General features: G+C 46.0%; 2 protein-coding genes across 7 annotated transcripts; one reads left to right on the top strand and one right to left on the bottom strand.

Annotated features, from left to right (window-relative positions):
• Positions 1 to 900: 900 nt before the first annotated feature.
• Positions 901 to 15554, bottom strand: LOC306981827 (inositol polyphosphate-4-phosphatase type I A-like). 6 transcript variants are annotated; one of them, XM_079581540.1, is made up of 25 exons: positions 15412 to 15554; positions 13535 to 13727; positions 12445 to 12489; positions 12206 to 12324; positions 12008 to 12124; positions 11853 to 11932; positions 11346 to 11451; positions 11178 to 11268; positions 10951 to 11098; positions 10753 to 10883; positions 10529 to 10633; positions 10288 to 10396; positions 9957 to 10137; positions 9663 to 9878; positions 9446 to 9584; positions 9193 to 9321; positions 8867 to 8899; positions 8505 to 8677; positions 8308 to 8431; positions 7412 to 7479; positions 7150 to 7349; positions 6937 to 7034; positions 6746 to 6858; positions 6522 to 6676; positions 901 to 1062 (listed from the first exon to the last, which is right to left on the bottom strand). In XM_079581540.1, the coding sequence occupies exons 2-25, from the start codon at positions 13638 to 13640 to the stop codon at positions 930 to 932; spliced, it is 2919 nt and encodes a 972-aa protein (XP_079437666.1). In that variant the 5' UTR covers positions 13641 to 13727; positions 15412 to 15554; the 3' UTR covers positions 901 to 929. The 6 variants fall into 6 exon arrangements, with proteins under 6 accessions (XP_079437666.1, XP_079437669.1, XP_079437664.1 ...); XM_079581538.1 differs by lacking the exon at positions 901 to 1062 and adding an exon at positions 5098 to 5428; XM_079581539.1 differs by lacking the exons at positions 901 to 1062; positions 8867 to 8899 and adding an exon at positions 5098 to 5428.
• Positions 15555 to 16785: 1231 nt separating this feature from the next.
• Positions 16786 to 23267, top strand: LOC306981929 (sodium/hydrogen exchanger 2-like; the record flags this gene model as incomplete). Its single annotated transcript, XM_079581668.1, has 13 exons — positions 16786 to 17071; positions 17184 to 17509; positions 17594 to 17731; positions 19202 to 19452; positions 19574 to 19791; positions 20864 to 21063; positions 21128 to 21217; positions 21299 to 21369; positions 21443 to 21610; positions 22408 to 22513; positions 22647 to 22763; positions 22848 to 22941; positions 23077 to 23267. 13 exons carry the CDS (start codon positions 16786 to 16788, stop codon positions 23265 to 23267), a joined length of 2256 nt encoding a protein of 751 aa, XP_079437794.1.
• Between the last annotated feature and the right edge of the window lie 1114 nt (positions 23268 to 24381).

Below are 24381 nucleotides of genomic sequence, written 5' to 3'. Positions count from 1 at the left end.
GCGCCTTCATTATAGGTCAAGCCTGCATTGTAAAGACAATAGACTGTGGTGGAGCAAGTATGTGCTAATGAAAGGGAGTCAGGCGGCCGTTTCAAATTCGTCTTGGATGCAAGACTACACTGCAAAAAGTCAGCTTGAGACACTTTTATCCGTGATTTGAGAGCGTGTTGAGATGTGAGACTCAAAATATATAACAAAAAAACATTCCCAACACTTTGTCAAATCCAACATCCAAAGAAAAACAAAATAATGATCATTCACAGTTTAAATATGACATTCTTTTTTTTAATGCTTTTCACATAAAAGTAAAATGTTTGACAATTAAAACAAAGCAGTAGAGCAAACGAGAGCCGAGGCCCAGTGAGTGGAGCTGCTGTGAGCTTAAAGGAGCACTGTGGAACTTTAAATGTCAATAAAAACATCACGGTGGCTCCAGGGCCCCCACATAAAAAGTGACTAAATGCACCTTTAAAGCGTCCCAGCGTACACCTGACTCCACAAACGGAACAGTGTTTTCCTCGTGAATGGACGGATGACCCGTTTCAGTCGGACAGTGGTTACTGGCCTTTCATTACAGACTTGGCACTTTGATCTGAGTGATATAAACATGGGCTTGAGTGTTCAGTGCATCTTAACATACAATCGACATCGTCACACATTTTCCATCGCGATACATGGTACAAGCATTGTGACTTTTATATGAGGTGTTGCTGAAATGTGTCAAAACAGTCCTTCAATGAACTTTGTTAATATTTGGACATGATAAAGTGAGTTTACAGTACTTTGAATGACCGTCCCTTTCTCCCTGTTCTTTGGCCTGTTGTTTTTTTGCCTGAGTTGTGAGTCCCGTGGCCCGGCGCTGGGTGTGGGAGCGGGAAACGGTCGGACCACTTTACAGTCAGTAGTTTGGTCTGTACGTGGCGGGGCGCTCAGGTCTCCGCTTTGCCAAACGTCCCGCTGGGAGGACGGTAGTGTCTGGGGAAGGCCTTCAGCTGCAGGGAGTTAAAGGCATACTTTCTGGATCCCATGTTTTTCTTCGTGTTCTCCCGACGGCAGCCTTCACTGACACACACAAAAAAACACAGGAATACGTGATGAAACACAGCACCTGCAGTGTCCCGCCGCAACGGGTCATGTGGAGGATGCATTTGTTACGCCTCACACTCATCTCGGATCTGACTTTGTAGTGAGTGGGTTTATGTTTTTGTGATTTGCGAGACACTACTGTGGGTGTTCATGGCTGAAGAAAGTGACTGCACACACAACATGGTAACCTTAAATAAACCTTTTTATTCAAAATAAGCAGCAATGTTCAGAGACCTGCGCAGGCTACATTTGCTACATGAGCTGCTGCCCACACACAGGACCACACACAGGACCACACACTGGACCACACACAGGACCACACACTGGACCACACACTGGACCACACACTGGACCACACTCCACACTTAAACGTCCACTCTCTGCAGTGCATGTGTGGGACCTCCTGCTGTAATGGGCTGCCTGCAAATAATGACAATGGCTTACATTTGGACTGCGCTTTACAAGGTTGACAAGCTTCTCAAAGAGCTACAACATAGTCATGATCCATCCACTCCACATACTCGGTGATGTTAAGCTGTCTCTGGACCAGGTTTACTAGTTCCTCCCGATCAGAGGAGAATCCTCTGTGGTCACGGAGGGAGTGAGGAGCAGAGAGGGAGGAGGGGGAAGCACCTCAGGCATCAGCGAGAGAACTTTATTTCAGAGCATGAACTTGATAAAGCAGCAACATCGTGTTTGAACGTCGACTGTGGCTGACGCGGGTGACGACATGGGGGAGATGAACCTGTATTGGACATATTCATATTTCCTCTTTCTAATTAAGTGCATCAAAAGCATTTGTGCCTCAGTGAATGAGTTGCAATAAGTGCTCTCTGCATACAAGACATGAGCTTGTCAAATATTATATCATGGCAGTAAAATCCAAAAATAATTTTTTTGAAAGTGGTCCAATTTGGGGACACGGTGACATATATTGGACCAGGTCAATCCCAATATTGGACCACATGTAAAACTGTGTAATTTGGCCTAAGCAATTAATAATTGGATGAAATACTTCCGTACTTACTCACAGCACACACAGTCACAATCCTGACCTGAAACCAACTGTTTATGCCTTTTGTCCCCCTGAGTGTTTGTGTTGTATGAATGCTTTGTTTCAAATGGCAAGTACAATGAGTGTATACTTAATTTAATGATTTATTTATTAATTAATCTATTTATTTATTCATTTATGCCATTATAGCCCTGAAATGTGTGCAGATGTTTTAATCATGTTAATGCGTGGAGAGAGTCCATTGCATTACATTCATCACGTCGCACGTCATTTTGATCGCAAATTGATGTGCTAACTGTTTATGGAAAGGAGAACGTGTGGTGGTCCAATTTCGTTCCAATATAGGTCCATCTCCCCATTGGTGGAGTAGTGAGTTTAGTCTGCGTCTCTTCAGTGATTGGCTGCTTGGTGCTGAGCGCCTCACAAGTCCTCAGACAAACCCAGAGTTAACGTAACCGCCTGATTACACACTTTTAGAACCACCAGAGAAGTGTTCAAGTGTCTGGGTTTGTTAACGCGGGTCAGAGGAACTAATCCAGGACAAATTCAACCAGCTTGGAGTCCTCAAGGCACTGGGCGTTTAGGAGACAGTAATGAGTGGTGCAGTGGTTAGCACTCATGCCACACAGCAAGAAGGTCCCAGGTTTGATTCCCACCTGGACGGGGCCTTTCTGTGTGGAGCTTACATGTTCTCCTCGTGTCTGCGTAGGTTTCCTCCGGGTACTCCGGTTTCCCCTACCGCTAAAACAGGGTTTATACTGGCAGGAGCAAGTCCAATGTAATGCCTTTTGATGTTCAAATACGCTACTTTAATGCCATTAACGCAGAAAAAATCTGCACATATTTCATTTCTTAAGATTCGCAAACATTTCATCAAACTGAGGAAAGAGAATTGGGCATAATGGTAAACTTTTGAGCCATCATTTTGCCGTCTGTGCTGAACGTCCACAGTAAAACCTGCTGAACATCATCATTTTTCTATTCATTTCGTTCAGCCAGTTTAATTTAATGCTTTTAAATGATATTTAAGGCCTTGATTTTGACTAACTTCATTCTATGACATTGAATGCTTTTAAATGCCCCACTGAAACCCGGTAAACATGTACAATAGGCCAGGATGTATGAATGGTGGAGATCAGAGGGTTCATTGGCACAGATGTGTGCAGTCGTGCCAGAGGACGGCATGAATGTGAAAGGCTCTATACAAGTCAAGTCCTTTCCTTTCCTTTAGATTAGGCACAGGTCGTTTCAGAGCCTTGGGAGCAGGAGTCAACAGTCTTTGCTTTTGTTGCTATATGACCCACAGATAATTCTAATCATGGGATGGTAATTTACAGTTTCCGTGTTCAATGCTGTGATAGAACGTATGATCAGCGGAGAGAAGCGGGAGGGCATTAGAGGGGCGTGTCCAGTGTAGTGTACTTAGATTTAGATTAGTGTGGAAGGTAAACGTTTAGTAAGGTTAGTTAAGTGGTTAAAGTCACACTGCGGAACAGTCCAGGTTATGCTGCCACGTCCGGACCTCGTCTCGCCGCAGAAGAACAAAGCAGAAACCACTGCATGTCCAGAAGTTACAGCAAAGACGTTTCTTTTTAAGGTGTTCAGTTTATATATTGGTGGATTGTACTGCAGTATGGCTTTAATGTCGGGAGAACAGTGATTTGGAAGTAAATGTCAGGCATGATTATCACGCAGAGCGAGTTCGTTGACCATATTGTTATTTTTTCACATTTTGAAACTCCAAACCGTCTAAAACTGAAAGGCTGTTGGACTGAAGTGTCGAGGAAGTGTGGCTAAAGCTGGTCCACGCTCTGTGCTTTAGGATTCGTCATTGTACAACTTCACAACGAAATAGTGGTCAGGTGATGGGTTAGTCCTGAGCCGCTGCGACTGAGCCACTGTGGTCCAACCTGAGGAGTCTGTGTTGTGTGGAAACCTGGCTGGCTGCCTTCAGTGCTCCACTGTTCCTCTGCACCGCCTCCTGGGTTTGTCACTGTTTCAAAGCGTGGTGTCCTGCACTGGTCAGCTGTCTAGCAGTGTGTGGCTTCACTGCGAGTCTTGCCCGGATACCTCCTCCTGTGTCCCTTCCCTGTTCCCTGTAGCACATCTTGTGATCCTCCACTGTGCTGCAGGTGTGGGGGTTCTTGGCGCCTCTTCAGTATTTAAGAAGTAGAAATTTGTATATATATAGATATAAATAATATAATAAATAATACCAGTCTTGTATCAAAAAAACGTATCGATCCAAGTTGCTTTTTCACACATTTCTTGACATTGGAGATAAACCTGATTATTGTTCTGTTCTGCTTCTGGTTAGTATAGGTATCGGAAAACGTCTTGTTCAGGTATCGGCATCGGAAATCAAGTATCGTTAAAGTGCTGGTATAAAAAAAAAAAAACTAATGGTAACGTCAGGAGGACACATAACTACTGTCCAGGGACTACAGATGAAAAATGGCCCTTAGGCTAATTCTGGCATATTTACATGTGTAATGTATATTAATATGCACTGTCCTGTAATAAATAAAATAAAATAAATGTTTTGTTAGAAATAGCCAACAACGTCCAAGAAGCAGGTTAATATCCAAATATCCAAAAACTGCCAGATTGAAGAAAAATCAAGGGTGAAGTCACCAGGAATTCATCATCTGCCATATTGAGCTGCTGTAACTTACCAAAAGTATTAGGTGTTCAGTGCTGAGGGACATCACCACTGTGTAGAAGTAGAAATAGAGGTCTTTTCCTTCCTACTTTGTGTGAGAAAAAGAAACTGCTTAATAATTGTGCCCCTGATTCAGAGTGTGGACCTGCTTTGGCTGAACTTCACCTGGGACACTTGTTCAATCCAACTGCCTTACAGTTTCACACAGTTTGGAGTTTGAAGTAAATATATGGTCAAAACACTCACTTGAGTAATGATTATGCACGACATGGCAAACCCGGAAATAGTTTTCAGAAGCAACACAGCTGCACCCACTTGTGAGCAGTTAGTGAGTGTAAGCAAAAAGCGAAGAGATGGCGATTGCGCAGATGTGTCCCAAAGAAGACTTGAGAACCCCAGCATTGTCCCAGGAAAGGTTAGTCTGTTAGTCTGCTCTCCAGTCCAGCCCAGTCCCTGTCCCGGTCAGGGGTGGTCCGCGGAGGGTCTAGGGGCAGCGCAGCCGGGCCAGGAGGAAGGTGAGGCTGAGGCAGAGCCACACCAGCAGCAGGTGGGGGCTGAGAGCCAGCAGGGGCAGAGAGTACAGGAGGCTCGGGTCCAGCCGCACGTCCCGCACCGGCAGCAGCCCGCTCAGGTTCTTCTGGACGACCCCTTCCCTGGTCCCCACGCTGGCCCCCCGGCGCCACGCGGGACAACGAGAACGGAGGGCGGACCGGGAGGTGTGTGGGAATGAATGACAAACAGGTGCAAATGAAAGGACAGGGAGGGGGTTAAAATAGGGGTTAATGGAATGACAGGACAAAGTAAAAAAGAATGGAATGAAGACAGCGGGAGAGAAAGAAGGAAACTGTTAAAATGAAAGAGGAAGAGAAGCTCATGCAACTGCTCCATCTACCACGGTGTTATCAAGACTAAAAGTTTGAGCAATTTCTTTTCCTTCAGTCTGTACTTCCTGGTTCATATTGTGTCATTGTGAAAATACCAAACTGTCCTCCACATTTATTTATAATCCAACATCACACCGTGCTCAAGCGGCTAAGTGCGCTAACAGTTCGTTTTGAAATAATTCACCAGCCCGACAATATCAGCGCTGAGGCAATTAACGTTCTTCAAAGGAAAAAATAAAACAAAGGATGCCATTTTTCAAGCCTTATGTTACACACATAAATATAAACAAGAGCAAAGTTGAAGGGAAAAGTGCACCAATGAACATGCAGCTTTTATTTGCGTAAGCCGTTTTTGCAAAGCCACTAAAAATACAATGAACTAGTGATGAAAGATAAAGCGCCATCACAATCTGAAACTTCACAATCTGCAAATCAAATGAATGCTTCTGTAATTATTGCAATTTTTTCGGTCTTGTCTGAAACGTTATAAAATGTCAGTCTAATCCCCGAGAAGCAGCATAAAACAATAGCGTTAGCACTGCTCATGCATGGGGAGTCGCTGAATGTCATGCTTTAGAACTTAAGTGGGCAGGAGAGGGAGGGGGCAGAAGAGGAAGAGACCATGCAGAAAGTGTGGTTAATCTCAAATCACGGATAGAAACAACAGATATCCTTCTGTCAAGACGGGCCCGGCCTATAGCAATCTCTAAGGCTCCGCTTTTGTGGGCCATTATATTCTTTACATTTTAATGAATCAATGGGCTAAATATACTATGTGAGGAGCTCAGTGTGGTTGGAAGTGCTGCCCTTTGGGCTGTATCCAAGTTCATTAAGTGTGTCAACATGAAAGACGTATGCGTGTGAGTGTTGTTACCTGCGCATACAGTCCAGGGCCTGAGTGAAGACCTGCGGCGCCATGCCGTGCTCCTGCTGTAGGATCAGGCACTGCTCCAGGGTCACAGACATGGCCGTCCGGTCCTTGGCGCTTTTACAGCTCGTGAAGCGCACCCCGTTCAGCCGCCGACAAATCTGAGACAGGACAGAAATGCTTTCGGTTACATTTTTGGGCCAACTCCCTGGATGTAAGAAGTTGGTTACCTCAGCAGCCTGCCACAAGATGTCCACGTTCTTGTTCTTCCTGGCGTGGACGTTCTGGCCCAGGAAGCGGAGGAGCTCCGGGAGGCAGGTCTGAGAGTGGGAGCGGGGCAGGCCTGTGGGGCAGAGGCAGCGGGGGGTGAGGAGGATGAGGGGACACACAGAAACCAGGGCACACATAGGCTGATGCTCACAGTCTTCAGGCAGGACGTCCTTGAACTGCTCGTAGTAAGAGTTGAGTCGGGCCAGGCTCTCCATGTTAATGACCTCCTGCAGCGAGGTGTCCCCGAACCTGTGACACACACCAGGGTTATTTTGATTAGCCTGCACTGTCTACATTTCATCTGTAATTCCACCACTGTTTGCACGTATTTGATGTGATTCTGAGTGACAGAGGCAGGACTCACTTCTCTGCCAGCGTCTGCTGCTCGTTGATGCCCACGTTGAAGTGCACGGGCTGGACTCGCAGCAGCATGCCGCTCTGGATCTCACGGGGCAGTGCGTCAAACATGGCGCCTGGCAGCGGGACGCGCACGTTGAAGCCGTGGCGGTTTCCTGTGATGATGGGCAGCATGTCAGGGGCTGAGCTGCCCGAGGCCTGGGTCACCTGGACACACATGGGGATGAGCTCATGTGTGCGCCTGTGTGAGAACAGATCTATGTATGTACCTTAAACGTGACGTTCCTTAGGTCCATGACGCCAACGCTCATGTCCTCCAGCATGGCCAGCTCCTCTCCTGGGTCATCACAACAGAAAACAGAAAAGAAGGTCAGCATCTGTGGGCCACATGACCACACACGGGTATTAGAGTGCATATGACACATTAGATACAATTGCTGCTAAAACATAGTTGACACCATTATATATGTAAGATTTTGCTAAAGATTGTACCTTATGATTGAACTTTCTTAGGTTTGGCCATTTTTGTGATGTTTCTAGTTTCACTTCCTTACGAGTGGAAGTGACATAGAATTTTAATTTTAAACTGTTGCCATGCTGCTGTTGAGTCAATGGGAAATGAGTCAAACTGCTATGGAACTTTACCTCCATCTACGTCACTTCCTGTCAGCCGCTTAAAAATTCAAATGAAACTTTTCTTCTCATTAATATTGCTGCTTCACTGAAATGAAATGATAATAATGCAACTGATGTTATTCTTCTAAATAAGTCATATTTTCAAAAGCACTCAAACCGATCATATGCACTTTTCACACCTTCAAATCAGTTTACTATAGTTTAAGTAGTTTTTGCGTCACAGAAAGTGTTTTAAAGGAAAATATGGTAGTTTCCCAACCAAAACAGGGGCCTTAACAGCTATGCTAACCTTGCAACAACTGGCGTCCATCCGACTGCAGGGGGCAGTGTTCACGAGGCCAGAGACAGGTTAGTTTGAAGAGGCAGAGCATTGTTTCTTTTTTTAAATTGGTCATAATAATAATAATATATATGAGAATATAAGAGGACGGGGGGAAACAAGGATAAAACACCGCAGTTTATCTTGACAGCTATGCTAACGCTATGAGAGAAGACTAGAGTAACATTGGTGTGCTGTGTGAAGCAGTACCGTAGGTGCTGAGCAGGGACTCGAAGTGAGCCAGCAGGCCGATGGTGTGCAGCTGACGAAGGAAGCCGTCGTCACGGAGACAGTTCCTCAGTTTGATGACGAACCCAGAGATGAGCGCGCTGAGCTGCGAAACACAAACAAACGGGTCACCCTCCCCGTTCACTGCACTGCCTCTGAACCACAGAACGCCGACTGACCGTCTGGCTGAAGACCACATCGCGGCGGTACTGCAGCGCCGTGTCCATGGCAATGGTGGGGGCGCTGTCCTGCATTAGGAGGAAGACCAGCGACTGCTTTGCCCTGTCGCTCATCATGTCCACGCAGTCGGTCAGGGTGGTCAGCAGAGGGTACAGCGCCTCGCTCCACTCTCCTACGATCATTGAGAACTCAGTCAATACTACAGGTTAAAAGAATATGTTGTTTTGAATAATGTACTAGCTTATTTAGGAAGTAGGTCTAGCTTCAGATAGTTATTTGTGGATATATGCACACTAAAATAAACAAATGCATTAAAGCAGACATTAATGCAGCTAAAAGTAGCTCGGGAGCTGGCTCTTACCTGGACATGCCTCCTCTGCGCTGGGGAGTCCATCTAGAGCAGGGAAGGGACATGCATTAGCAGCCACTATAAAGCCGCACAAGCAAAACACAATGTAGACACTTGGATGATCTCAACAGGACAGTGACAGAGCTAGAGGCACAGTGCAACACCCTTTAGACAGGAGAAACAGTCGACTCTCACAGAAGGAAAAGACGCCTTTAACCTGTGTAAACATGAGCCGGTTTGACAAATACACACTTACAAACATCTCAACAAAGCGCAACATAGAGACAAAAGAAGGCCCGAGTTCAAGTGAGCCGGAGGAAGGAGATGGTGGGACCTACTCTGGTGGTGTTGGGTGCTGGGGGTGTGTGCAGCGGTGGCCTGAGGGGGTGGGGAGCATGCAGAGGATGAAGAGGACGAGTGGCCACGTGACTCGCTGCCAAGATTGATCCAAAAGGCGCGTCTTTCTCCTTTGAATCGGCGGCAAAAACAGTTCCAGTTCATTTAAAAATGTGTAAGTATGAAAACCCGCGTGTGGGGGAAAAAAAGCACCTTCTTTGATCATGAATAATAAAGTCATTTGTCTTGCATTACCTCTCTTGTTGGCGGAGTACGTCTCACTCAAGCCGCTGTCCACACTGGCCTGGCTCTGCCTCCTGTCCTTCTGCAGGAGTCTGTCCACTCGCTGGATGATGCACTCGAGCGACTTGTCCACATTAGCCCAGACGTTCTCCTGTGCACACATCAGACCCCCGCGGTCAGAGGATGAGGCGGAAACAACAGCTTGGGCATGGATTTTAATGAAGCTCACCCACTGCTGCTGGGGCCAGTTGGGCTGCAGTGACCCGCGGCTGTTACGCCCGCTCCACGTGGCCAGCAGAGAGTCCTGGTCGTTCCTCAGCACCACGTGCTCCCGGTCGGCCGAGGGGGAGGCGGCCGAGGCGATGTAGTCTGGGCGGGCTGCGGTCAGTGCCTGGACCGCGGAGGCCAGCAGCTTGCAGTCGCAAACAGTGACCAGCTGACGGGTCTGGGCACACGAGCGGGCGCGTTGTTAATTCCACACACTCTACACTACAGACCTGGCTTTGTTTATGTTGAGCCACACCTTCTCTGTGAGGGGGGGCATGGTCCTCTCCAGCCCACTGGCAGAGCGCTCCTTGGCGGCGCGGGACACTCGCTCGGCGTAGTAGCTCACCTGGGTCCTCAAGGTGGTGATCTGACCAATCAGCTCCTTTGCCCGGGCCATGTCCTGTGGGCAGTGGGCCAGGGGCGGAGAGCACTGCTCCCTGACAACACATGAGATACATTAGAATACAACTTTAAATCAATTCAGGGCTGAACGATTAGTCAATTGTGCTTGTGATTCAGTTTCAAATTGATCAGCGCTGGAATCGATGTGGAAGTTTGTATGTACTGTATATATATCTGCCTCTTACGGTTTCTTGGCCTCCTCCAACTTGTGCAGCAGTTTGCGCAGGCCGCTGTTCTTGAAGCCCTGGCAGTGAGCGGCTGGAGCCCCCACGGTCACTATGTCATAGGTGCTCTCTGGAGAAACATTTGGACATATTACTCAATACTACATGTCCATACAGCACAGCAGGTCAACAGTGCTATGAATGAAGACCAGTCACTAATTTTTCCGTTCATATTCCATCTGGTTACATCTTCAGGACCTACCCAGACCCAGCTCGTCCCGCACTCTCATCCGCTGAATGTGCAGGTTGGTGGGCATGAACTCCAGCTTCCTCTCTGCCTTAAGGCTGCTGGCTTTGAAGGACGGGCCTGAGGCGAGCGGAGGAGAGGACATTTCCACATTACAAAGTCAGGACTATCAAGGCAATAGGGGAATAAAAGGTGCATGGACTAGAGTGGATCTCGGGCCGTTCCTGTACAGGACTCACCCCTGTAGGAGCTGAGGTGGCCCTGGGCCTCCTGGTAGGATAGGATGTTGCTGTGGTAGTGGGCTACAATCTGTCTGCGCAGGTTCTCCCAGCAGGGCGACAGCTCCCCCAGCTGCTCCAACTCACTCACCCTACACAACATATGAGGAAACAATTACAGTGTATTCTGAAGCCACAGATGTCCTGGGACAAACATACCTGGCTGCGTCCTCCTCCAGCATCAGTCTGACGAGCTGCCGAGGCACGTTGATCGACAGGTTGCTCTCAGCCATCTGCTCCAGGACGCGCAGGAGGGTGCCGTCAGTGCGGGGCAAGCGGTACATCCGGGACATGGTTCCCCCAAACACTGCGCACGGGACAGGACGCAGAATAAAGTCATTCTTTTTAGCCATATTGAGACTTTTATGTCCATGGCCTGGTAGTACCTGAGCGCAGCAGACAGTCATGGCCCAGGGAGGCGTACTTCAGGTGGACTCCCATAGACTCGGTCAGGCTCTGGTCCACAGGCAGCACAGTCTACGGCACACAGACATAACTCCAATCTTCAAATCTCCAGGACAATAACAGAAGGGTGAGGATATAACAGGGTTTACCCGCGTGCTGTCTTTGAAGTGTTCCGCCGAGAGCCTCCAGTCCGCCCGCTCCTCCCTGCCCCAGACATGCACCAGGACCATGCCCACGCGCTCGTTCTCTGCTGACCTGCCCATTCACAAACACAGGAGTTGGGGAATGTCAGTGAAATAAACCAATCCGCAATAAGCGTACGTGACAACAGCTTTACTCCAAATCAGAAAATATGAACTAAAAAAAACCTGACGAGAGACTCCACTGCATATGCTGCTCAAACAGTCAAAAGTATCCCATCCTTCAAACAATGCCTCAGAGCGAAAGATCCAGAGGCCAAGGATCTCATGTCATCTAGGCGCATTGAGTTGCCTTGTGTATGAAATGCTCGGTATAAATAAAGTTGCCTTGCCTTGCCTTGCCTCCACATTTTAGCTAAAATATCCGTCATGAACATCTTGCTGGAGGATAACTTACTGACTGTTGTTTTGGGCTGAAGTACTGTAGTAATGGTGGCACTGTGGTATTTGAAGTACCTGAGCTCCAGCTGCACCGGGCCCATCTGATCCTGTAGAAGCTCTTTCAAAGGACACAGCGCCGAGCCCAACATGTACATCTGCAGAGAGAGAGAGCAGGTGCAGGTCAGCTCATGAGACAGTGGACAGTAGACCATGAGAGGAGGTGAACCGACCGTCCCCTGGGAGCGCTCTTTGACGTCATACACGGCCAGTCTGATCTGGGTGTGCTGGCTGATGCCGGAGTCCTGGAAGAAGGCGACGGTGCTCAGGAAGCTCGGGTTACTTGTGCCCTGGTCATAAGAGTATAATAACAGTAACGTTTGATCTTTGATGATAAGTCTCTGTCAGGTCAGGGGATCGACTGCACTGACCTCTATGATCTCTGTCTGAGTGTGCTTGGTCCAGAAGGCCTGGGGAGGGGTGGTGCAGCTCACAGCGATGAAAGTGTTGGGTTTCCGGTCCATGGCGGGAGTCACCAGCTCTGAGCAGGCTACAACAAGGATGACATAACTTACTTTGACTATCTATCTATGTTTATTCTGAACACTCTTGTATGTCACAGATCTCTGAAGCTGTTCAAATGTACTGAATGATTGGTGTAGTTGCATACCCAGGCTGAATTCTAGCACCGGCTCATCTGGGTCCTGACTGTTCCCTGAAACACACAAACATTGGACACTGTCAGGAACTCACTGTGTAAATATGTCTATTTTTATGATATCATTTTTGAGCTTTAAGCCAAATCATTAAGTTGTTCCCTTTCCAAAACAAATCTGGAACAGTATGGATTATTATGCAGTTTCCAGTAGTTTATGTTGATTGTTTCTTCTTTTGCTGTTGAGCGACTCCATCTGCATTTCCGAGATTTTGCCCGGTCAAAAAGGGAACACAAGAACAGCCCTGCACACTAATAATCCATAATCCATCATGGGAGTCAACTGTGCTCAATGTGTGTTCAACACAGCGCCATGGATTTTCTACCACGGCGTTAGCTCAAAGTGAAAGCTTCGTTTCTCCGTTTTCTGAGATACAATCGGTTGTGTTCATGTGACATCACAACATTGTAAAGAGCCTATAGTTAAAACTTGAGGTGGAGGGCGGCTGAAAGTTCCACGCAGTAGCTATGGGAACTGTCAAAATGCAGATTTCTAGTTCTAGTTTATTTCTCTAATTCCTGGGCCAATTTACGCGAAACAAAAACTTTCACAAAGTTCAATGTTATCACTTCCAGCTCCTATGAACTATGGTCTAATTATTTCCTCATAAAAGATGTCCAAAAGTGGAGACAGTATTCAAAAACATGTACGTAATGTTTTCCAGTGGAAAGGACTTATAGCTATAAGAATAATGAGGCATGTTTGAATTTGAATTTCCTTTTCGGAAATTTCTTTCAAAAACAGCTTCTCTCACGTAGAATTGTATTGCCCTCTGCCCTGAAAAAGAATTGTAGAACATGAACACAACCTATTGCCTGCAGAAGGTGCTGTAGGACAATTCAAAAACCTGACCAGCCCAAAACAATACGTTTAAGCCTCTGTTATACATGGTATGTCCACTTTAAAGTTCTAGTAAGAGGATACAAATATACAAAGGAAATTTCAATCTCACTTTAATCTCAGTTTCTCAACCTTTTCCATGAGGCCTAAATGACAGAAGTCAAAGTGTCTGTGTGTGACCCAGGAGGGTGCAGTGGTCCGTACCTGCCAGGGCCAGGCCCAGCATCTCGTTGGACAGCTCCAGGGTGCTGGCTCTGTACACGGACCACGGCCTCTGGAGCCGGGAGCCCCTCTCTCGGGCCCCCGCCATGACGCCCGTGTGCCAGCAGAGGGCGCAGGGAGCTCTCCCATGTGAGGTGGTCCTTCCAGCTCCAGCCTCTCCACACACACCAGCTCACTGCACAACAATGGGGCCAATCAAGAAATAGATCAACATTTATTTTGAAAAAGAAAAAGTTAAAATCAAAAATAACTGACTTTCTTTTCAGTGGGTAGACTGTCCAAAATAAAGGAATACTTCTACTATTGATATATTATATTCACCCTGCTACTTAAAGATTGTTGCCGACAAAAGCCTCTTGAGGAGAGAGGCCGGACATTCTCAACATTAAGACATAAACATGAAGAATAAAAGCATCATTTGAAAAGTTAATTAAGGAAAAGTAATGTAGTAAATGTAATCATGATTTTTACTCCGGTTTTAGCCTCGACTTCAGAGGCATCAGAATTGGGTTAATAACGTGCACTGCGTCCTCCTTGTGGTACGCTGGCCCAAATACAGAACATGTGGCCTACATTTGTCCACTGATATGCAGAGACTGACTGACAGAGGCACAGGTGGGGGGGGGGTCTTCAGGTGTGCATGTTTGTTACACGCAGAGAGACAAGGCCCTGAATCCAGTTTTATCTTACAGTAGAATACAATCCGTTTCATACATAACTCCGTGACTTTAGATTTCGGACCAAGATGTACGAAGCTGTAACATGTAATTATGAAATATAGAAAAAGTCTCATGGGCGTAGCGATGCCTGCTGTGGTCGTGTGAGGAGACGTGTTAAGCAGAAGTCGTGACAGTTTCTCTTTGACTTTGAGCTTAAACGTGCAAGAATCAGTTCCTACAAGAGGACCTCCATCTGACTGAGGCACATTGTGTAGCACTCAGTCACTTAAAAATGTGCAGAACTTTAAAACTTTTAGCACTGCTTTGACACAATGAACAAAAAACAATATTTGATTGAATGGAAATGGGTGTTGAAACAAAATGAAATATTGCCAACTGTTATATAATGTTATTGCAATATCTAATCATCTTATTTAATACATATTGTGCTGCCCTATTCTGGATGAAGACCTCTACTTGGAATGTGCAATAAATTCCACAGCTGAACTTATTTACAACCACAATATTTACAACCACTACAAGTACTACTACTACTACACTAATGCAATAAATTGTGTTCTAATGTTTTCTGGACGACTGACTTGACACTGTGTGACTTTACAACTTCCCACATGAACCTGCTGGCCTCGTTACTTCCAGCTCATCACTCTGACCTTGACTGGGTGGAAGCCAAAAGAAGCCTGCAGTGGACCGAGGGACAGGACAGGCCCCCGTGTAGTAGTAGTGCGCGTCAGCTAACCTCACCCCTCCTCGCAACGACATCACAACAACGCACTTTACCACGGACATTAGCTTCTCACTTCAAGCTGTCACAAGCTTCTGCAAACCGCGAGCAAACTGATGGGAAATTGCCAACTTGTGCAAGAGAGGCGAGCAACTGTGTGCACGTCTGCCCGCCCTCCCTCAGCCCCAGCAGCACGGCTCTCTGCGGCGTATCAATCAGTACATTGTGGAGCCTGTGCCAGCGGCTCAGACGGGCGCTACATTACGGCATTTTCAATTCAAACCTTCAAAATACATGTGTAAGCGCATAATATCCACCTAAGGTTCAAAATACCCAAGTTGTCTTCGTTTTGTAAACTTACAAGCCGCAGTCGCCAACTCCTTTGACGCAACAACTAAACGCGTCACGGGCGAAAACAATCGGCAACATGATGCGCCAAGGCACGTCGTACTCACCCGCGCGTGTCGGGCTCGGTGCTGACGCTAAACTCGCCGTTTAGTCCGGGATCTTGACAAAATCGGGTTTCTAAATAGCTCAACACACAGCAGCAGCAGCAGCAGTAAGAGCTGATAAACACGCCTCCAGCGCACACGACAGGAACACAACGTCATTACGCATGGGCCAAAAAAGTGTTGCTTGGAGTTTTAACGCCATCTGGTGGAGCTGGCGCTGTTGTTCAATGTCAAATTGTTGTTGTCTTACCATGTGTCACTTTTCATTTTTAATATTCTTAATGCATGCCCCATAGCCTTATAGTTCAAAGTTTCTTAGCTTATTTTTTAATCTTAATTCTGTGTTATATGTTTTATGTTGCACGTTTGCACTGAGAGAAATTCCTAGTTTGTGAACCTGTTCTCAAAACATGGCAATAAAACCTATTCTGATTGTGGTGGAAGCTTTGTCCAAAAGGTTGGTGGTGTAAAATCCAGCTCTGATCAGTGCATGATGTTATTGTGTGGCAAGGCTCTTCACCCCCTTATGTGTGAATGTGACCAGTGAATGACAGGCTGGTGGTTGGAGGGTCCGATGGCACAGATTAGAAGTCACACTTACGTCAGTCAGCCCCAGCTGTGACTATAATTAATTATTATTCTTGTGAAGAGCTTGATGACCATGTCTGTGAAAGGGGTGCCAAAGATGTGCCAGTAAAGACAATGTTGCACGCTGTTAACCAGTGTGGGCTGCAGAACCATTTTCTTGCCTTGGGTCATTCTATGGGGATGGTGGGCTCCCAATGACATGAACATTACTGCAGTGCGATACTATAATATGTAAAAGCATATGTTTACATATTACAGTACATAACTGTAATATATGTAAACATACAGTGGGGAAAAAAGTATTTGGCCAAAATCCAATACAATGTCTATGTAACACTGACTAAATACTTTTTTTCCCCACTGTATATATATTTCTCTGATTCATCCCGCAAACCTAAAACATGCAGCCTCTCAGAGCTTTAAAACCTCAAACCCTCAGACTATGACAAAGACCTTAAACTTCACACAACAACAGTTAGCCAAACTGTCATGTTTTGTAGTGGGGTTAGAGGCTTGTCTGCCTGTTGCTCACCTGAAGGAATCCTCTGGCGCCCCCTTGTGCTCCACATGACTGCAGGCATGGAGGTGAGAGGTAGCTTTGTGACAGTTGTGCTGGCCTCGACTCCACCCGAGGGCAAAGCAGGTTCTACCACAATCCCAAAAGACCAGTTCCACAGTTTCTGCTCCGCCGTTGCCGCGCCAGGACGCGCTATGAGCCCTGTAGTCTGCCTTTGGACACATCTGGACTCTCTCTTTGCAATCAGAGGATATACCTGCGTGTTTTGACCAATGGGGACCTTCTACAGTTTGGGTTGGAGGGGGAGAGCAGCCCAGTGCTCTTTGCTCCTCCTGCTCCTGTGCTGCTACAATGGAGGGAACTGTGAAGCGGAGACTCCCAAAGCTCCCGACCCCACGGACTCTCCAGAGGGGGTCAAGCCTTTCCAGAATGAGATGCCCCAGGCTTTCCCTGAAGAGGAGAAGGCCTACCTGCCAGTCTTCACCATGGACTACCCGCGCATTCAGGTGCCATTCGAGTTCACAATGTGGGTGCTGCTGGCCTCCTTTGCCAAGATAGGTACATCAGACCCTTTGTGTCACCTCTGGAACGGGGAATACACCGACTTAAAAGAACCACTAAGCTAATTACAACTACTACAACTAAATCAATCAATGTTTGTGTCTGCCAGGCTTCCACATTTACCACAAGATCACCATATGGATCCCAGAATCGTGCCTGCTCATCTGCATCGGGCTGATTGTCGGTGGGATCATGTACTCGGTAAAGGAGGAGCCCCCGGCGGTCCTCAGCTCCGACGTCTTCTTCCTCTACATGCTGCCGCCCATCGTGCTGGACAGCGGGTACTTCATGCCCACCAGGCCCTTCTTCGAGAACGTGGGCACTGTGCTGTGGTACGCCGTAGTGGGCACCCTCTGGAACTCGGTGGGCATCGGCCTGTCCCTCTTCGCCATCTGCCAAATTGAGGCCTTCGGGGTGCAAGACATTAACCTGCAGGTGAGGGAGAGAAAATTGGTCTGAGTGAACATTACAATAGTTTTGGAAAGAAGCAGAGGTTGAAATCTTTGGGCTGTGTTGCAGGAGAACTTGCTGTTTGCCTCCATCATCTCGGCTGTGGACCCAGTGGCGGCTCTGAATGTGTTTGAGGACATTCACGTCAATGAGCAGATGTACATCGTCATATTCGGGGAGGGATTGTTCAACGATGCCGTCACTGTGGTGAGAAGCTGACCGTCAGTGGTCAGTTTATGGCCATACCTGATCCCGTCAGACCTTGGAAGCGAAGTAGGGAAGGGCCTGGTCAGTGCTTGGATGGGAGACTGTTTGGGAACACCAGGATTGTAGAGAGTGAATGGTTGGCGGTGGTTGGAGGGGCCGATGGCACAGACAGGTTACCTCTCTTCCATCAGTCTACCCCAGCGCAGCTGTGGCTACAATAGAAGCTTAACCACCACCAAGAATGGAGTGAATGAATAATGCAACATAAAGCGTCTTTGAGTGTCCAGAAAAGCGCTATATAAAACCGATGCATTATTATTATTATTATTATTTGTATTATTATTTATTTATGCCCCATAGTACTGCAGCTGTAATCCTGTCTTGCTGTGCAGTCAAAGCTGTTTCATTTTGCATTTGTATTTTACAATGATATAGATTTATTTTGGTCAATGTAGAGTATCTAATGTAGTAAGATAATAATAATAATAATACATCAGACTTGTATAGCGCTTTTTTGGACACTCAAGGACGCTTTACATGGGGGATACAACAAAACAAAAAGCGGGGTTTAGGAAAAAGCTAGTTTGAACAGGTGGGTTTGATACTGATTTGAAGGTTGGTAGTGAGTCAGAGTTTTTAATGGGCTGTGGGAGTGAGTTCCAGAGAGTGGGGGCGGCGATGGCGAAGGCTCGGTCCCCAAAGGTCCGGCGGTTAGTGCAGGTGATGGGAGTGAGGCAAGATAGTCTGGTGTTGCTCCATAAAGATTGAGTTTACTTTCAGTGCACAATGACAGCGAAGAGGCAGATCAACACTGTTGGTCAAAGTATTTGCTTTCATTACTTGAATACAAGTACTGATATTACTAAAATAAAAGCAAAAGTTGCTCAGCCAAATTAATCGTAGTTGTTCTAGAAAATACTTATTCAAAGTACAATAGTACGAAGCTGTTTAAAGGTGCACAATGCAACTTTTTATGTAAAAAATGTTGACCTTGATATTTGACCTTTCAGTGACCCAGCGGATGCTTGGGTGGTTAGCATAGCACCCTCACCGTCCCGATAGCCTGTAGCACACTCCGGGATCAATTGTTTTTTAGGTTTTCACTGCTGATTGAACTGTCTCCATGGTTACATATATATTCCATTCTGAAAACCTTCCAGAAATCCCCCCCCAAAAAAACCTGAAATAAAATTGATCCTGAAGCATCGTAGGGGCCACCGGGATGGAAAGCGAAGGTGCCAAGCTAACCACTCATATAGCCACTGTTATTTTTTACATAAAAGTTGCATAGTACACCTTTAAATAAGTGTTTGCTTACCTGCTACTTTGTCTTTGAACTCCAATCTCTATGTTGCTCTGTAGATAATATATAAAGTAAGTCAGTCACTGGTTTGGATTGATTACACAGACAAACACATGTACTTACACTTGAATAAAAGCAGCGTAATGATGGTCCTCCTTCTGCCCCAGGTCCTGTACAACATGTTCAGCTTCATAGCGGACATGCCTACAGTTGATTCCGCGGACGTGTTCTTGGGGATGGCGCGGTTCATCGTGGTCAGCCTGGGGGGTTTCATCATCGGCGTGGTGTTCGGCATCGCGGCTGCTTTCACCACGCGCTTCACTCACAAAACCCGGCAGATCGAGCCCCTCTTCGTCTTCATGTACAGCTACCTGGCCTACCTGGTGGCCGAGCTCTTCGCCATCTCCAGCATCCTGTCGTAAGTGCATAAGTCATTCTTGTATAATATTGGAAAGTTCCGCAGTGTGGCTTTAAGCAAACAGGCTGTGATCAACATACAGATTGTTATTGCACTAATGTCAATTCCCGTCCGTGCTCAGGATCATCGTGTGCGCCATCACCATGAAGTACTACGTAGAGGAGAACGTGTCCCAGCGCTCCTGCACCACCATCCGCCACGTGGTGAAGGTCCTGGCCAGCATCTCCGAGACGCTCATCTTCTTCTTCCTGGGCGTGGTCACCATCACCACGGAGCACGAGTGGAACTGGGCGTACATCCTCTTCACGCTGCTCTTCGCCTTCGTCTGGAGAGGGCTAGGTGACATGTCCTATCATTATTCTTTGATCTGCTTGCTGATCATTTCAGTCTGTAAAGTAACTAAATATCGATTGAATGCATTGTGTCAAAAACTAATACACATTTGTGCCTTGTCTTCAGACTTGAGTTAAGATTTGAACTGGCTATCATTTGGTTTGGTGACACTGGCACCAACACTATTCTGTATACGCTGTTTGAATAAGGGGAAATGATTTGTAACAAAGGTATTTTGCGTGCTAATGATCAGGTGAATTATGGGTGGAGATGCACTTCCTGGTGAATACCGCCTCAAGAGGTGGAACTGTGTTTTGAATAGTTGAGTAGAAGACGGGCTGAACATGCAGGATTACACATAAATCTAAGTATAGGATAAGTTCTCAACATTGTAAACAGCCTGTAATTTGAATTTGATTTGGTGGAGCACCTAAGAATACTATTGTGGTAACTACGGTAACTGTAAACTTAGTAAATATCTCTCATGCCTGGATATATCCACATGAAACAAAAACTGTCACAAAGTCGCTTGGTCTTCTGTCTCTGCACATAGGATCAAAGGTCACATGACTGTCTTATAAAGGTGTCCTAAAGTGGTGACAATATTCAAAGACAGAATTGCTTGATGTTTGTCAGAGGAAAGGACTTTCAGCCATAAGATCAAAGTAGCAAGTTTGTGAAACCACTACATTTGTTAAGTGATGATGATGTCATCGCTCCACTTCCTAGTCCCATCCCGCTGTAGAGCTGACTACAAGGCTCTTTTGCGAGTTATATTGTTCTAATATCGAAATATTTGGACATTTTCTGTTTGGAGATTTCTTTCCAAAACTGCCTCTCCCATTGAGTAGTAGAGGTCCCTGCTCCAACTGAAAATATGACAATTTAGAGTGTCGTGAACACAAGGTACCTATTCCACATGTTTTTTCATGAAAAAGCAGCTGTCAGGTCAGCATAATGCAGAGCTTGTATAGGAAATGTCAAAATATGAAATGATCCAGTTAGTCTTTTCTCATTTCCACTCCTGGCTGTAAGTTCTTGGTCACCTCTGGACAGAAGTTGTTGTTGTCTGCGGCAGGGATTCTGGTGCTCACCCAGATCATCAACCCTTTTAGGACCATCCCGTTCACCATGAAGGACCAGTTTGGCCTGGCCTACGGTGGCCTGAGAGGGGCCGTCTGCTTCGCCCTTGTGTTCACGCTGCCTGACACCATCAACCGCAGGAAGCTGTTCGTCACCGCCTCCATCGCCGTCATCATCTTCACTGTCTTCATACAGGTACGAGGCCCTCTCACTGAAGTCGGGGTAAAGTATGATAATAACGCACGCTCCTCTCTATCAGGGCATCAGCATCCGTCCCATTGTGGAGTATGTGAACATCAGACGAAGCAACAGTGAAAAGTACAACATTAATGCGGAGATTCACACCAGGGTGAGAGGCCTCTCGGCAGTATAAATACTAATGACCGATAATGATGATAATACTGTAACATCTCGGCTTGTGCGTCTTCAGACCATGGAGCACCTTGTCTGTGGGGTCGAGGACTTGTGTGGACAGTGGAGTCACTACTACTGGAAAGACAAGTCAGAACGATCTCTTCAAGCAAATCACTCAAGATGAGCCTGTGTGTTTAATGGGAATTGTGTCTTCTGCCAGGTTTAAGAAGTTCAACGACCGCGTGCTGAGGAGGATCCTGCTCCGGGACAGCAGAGCAGAGTCCAGCATCGTGTCTCTGTATAAGAAACTGGAGCTGCAGAGCGCCATCGACCTGCTGGACACGCCCATGGGTGACCTGAGCGCAGCACCTTCCATAGTCTCCCTACAGTAAGACTTTGATTACCTGTTCATACCTACCTGGAGGATGGAGACCGTAATAACGATAATCAGTTTATTTTCAAGTTGCTTACATCACCATAGACTATTTCAGGGATGCTATTAGTAGTAAAAAACACTATGTATGTTAAAATACATCCGTTTAGGATATGTTTTATAGTTTGGCTTTACCCAAATCTAAAAGCTTCTTGAAAAAGTAAAAAATTAGTGACAAAAAAGCCAACAAAGAGCAACAAAAATGTGACAAAAGCCCAAGAAAAAGGTGATGGAAAAAAAGTTTAAAAAAGTGACGTCAACCCAGCAAAAACTCAAGGAAAAGGCTCAATTTAGATGAGTTTTGTCGATCTTAGCTTTCAAATGTGGCGTTACACTGACCTATAGGCTGTGAGTGACCTCACATAAAGCTGAACTGGAGAAAATGCACTCGGCTACGGTGAGCATATCTTTCTCCATAAATCTCCTGAGGGAGCGCGGCTTCTCCCATGCAGTTCAGCGCGGGCTAAGTGAAGCTCGTTCATGCTAGCAATTTGACTGGGTTTTGGAGCCAACTCCATGATTTACACTATAGTGAAAATAAACATGAACATAGTGAAAGGATAAAATGATGACGATGTTAAGACAAACACGTGGAGGTCAGAATGACAAGTCTGTGTTCAATAATGACGCCACTTCCTTTTGCTTACAGGAAGAAGTCGGCCACAATTAGTCCATTCTTAATTCTACAGTCTATGATCAGTGCGCACATCAACATTTATCTTTTTAATTGTATTTTGCAATTTGTTTTGCAGTGATGAGAGGATGGAAGCGTCTCGTCCAAAGAAGAAGTTTCCAATGGCTGACACAAAAAAAATACAGAATATTTTGGCTAAGAACATGTACAAAATACGACAACAGGTAACAATAGTCTAACATTTCAAGTGCACGTGGCTCATTTAGCTAAAAATGGGATCTAGCCTCAACAGGTTTTACTATTGCTATAGCTTTGACATGATAAATATCCCACTCACATATGGCGCTTGTTTGGCAGACTCTGGCTTACACAAACAAGTACAAACTGCCTGATGAGAGCCAGCCCCGGGAGATCCTGATCCGCCGCCACGCCAGCCACAGACGCAGCCTCCGAGCAGCCAGCTTCAGAGATCCGGTGGGTCCATCTGCGAACATCAACCCTCACAACACTCTGTCTGTATTCGTACTTTCATTTGAACTTACTCTTCTTTGTTCACAGACTTCACAAAACATTCCAAAGTCGCAGAGGTATTTCTCACTGCAGCCAGGGAGTGACCTGGAGTCTGCCTTCGTTATCAGAAGGCGCAGTCATGGTAGGTGTTTTTCTACATTTCTAATTAATACAACTAGTCCTTTACTCTATACTGAAAGATACTCCCCTGTGCCACAATATTGGGCAGTGCTTTTTATATCCTGTCACGACTCCTAAGTTTGCTTTCCATGTCTAGGGGCCTCCTCCACCCGCTCGGCCATCCCCATGAGCACCATAGAGGAGAGAGCCCAGAACCCCCTTCCCCAGAACAGCACCTCCACAGAGCAGCAGGAGGACGAGCTCGGAGAGGGGGCTGCTGCACGAGGCTGGACCCCGGAGGACCCCCGCGAGAACACTGTGTCCAATAACCCGCTACTCAGAAAGTGAACTCCATGGAAGCAGAGTCTAACGTCCTGATGGATCGCTGGGTTTGGGACTCAACAGTTTTGCTACTGCTCTCGATGAAGCGCGTTTGCTTCCTGCACTTTCCAAACATGGAGCCCTTGAACTGAGAATCAGAGCCATCGATCAACACTGTTTCCATGTAATGACTAGGGCTGGGACGATACGTTTTTGTCCGAATTCATTCTAATGCCCTAAATATTACTGCAATACTTTACCCAGGATTAAAGTGATAGTCTGGAAGTCTAAATGTTTTCCAAATGTTAGAAAATGTGCGAAATCAACCACTTGGCCTTACATTTTGGTTTAAAGTAAAGGAAGTTTTTGTGAAGTCCCTCCTTTCTGGATCAAAGCAACTTATCAGAGTCTAGTATCCTCCCGCGTTGACCAATGAGACAAGCTTTTCTTGTGAGCCAGCCTGTCAGGTCCAATCAGGAGGGAGAGGGGGAGGAGCTTGATCATTTCTTTTTTTATTTATCATTTTGCAAACTAAGAAGGGCTTTCTGCTTCAAGAGGGGACTTTCAAATGTCACTCTATCTCTCTTCACTTTGCAAACTTACAGACTATCACTTTAATCTAAAAACAACAGAATGTGTTCCCAACTAAATATAAATCATTTTGAAAATTTTGGAAAGTGCATAATGCAGAGGGAAAATCTGGCTCTTTTGTTTAAACCAATTCACAATTTGGCTTTTCACACGCAGGCTTTTACAATATTAGTATTTTTTTCTATAACTGAGTTGTGTATCTGAGTATTGCAACACTTAACAAAGATGTATTGCGAATTATTTTGTCCCAGCCCTAGCAATGACCATGTTATTACTGTACTGCTACAATTTACTCATTATTTTCTGTTGTTATTTAATACTATATGATGAACTTTATACCTTTTTTAATGATTTTTTTTATGAATTTTGAGTTGTCTTTACGCACAAAAAGTATTCTACACATAAAACTGTTGAGCTGAGACTAAGTTGTTGACTTCGTGGTGTCCAAGATTGGGGCCAAAACTGCTCCAAAGTCACTTCAGTTACTTCAAACACATGTACTTGAGTAAATCGATGGCACTCCCAGAGCTCCTGTAAAACACATTTATTG

The sequence above is a fragment of the Gobius niger genome (assembly GCF_951799975.1).
Source record: "Gobius niger genome assembly, chromosome: 23".
In the NCBI taxonomy this organism is placed as follows: domain Eukaryota; kingdom Metazoa; phylum Chordata; class Actinopteri; order Gobiiformes; family Gobiidae; genus Gobius; species Gobius niger.
This window is presented reverse-complemented; position numbering and strand designations above follow the sequence as displayed.

Bases quoted from the DNA above. Each gene is read 5' to 3' on its own strand.
- LOC306981827 (XM_079581538.1), bottom strand. From the start codon at position 13,640: ATGGCGGGGGCCCGAGAGAGGGGCTCCCGGCTCCAGAGGCCGTGGTCC. The intron at 8,432-8,504 runs GTCAGTCGGCGT...TGTGTTTCGCAG, and splicing joins ATGTGGTCTTCAGCCAGACG to CTCAGCGCGCTCATCTCTGG. The intron at 7,350-7,411 runs GTACATACATAG...ATGTGTGTCCAG, and splicing joins TAAGGAACGTCACGTTTAAG to GTGACCCAGGCCTCGGGCAG.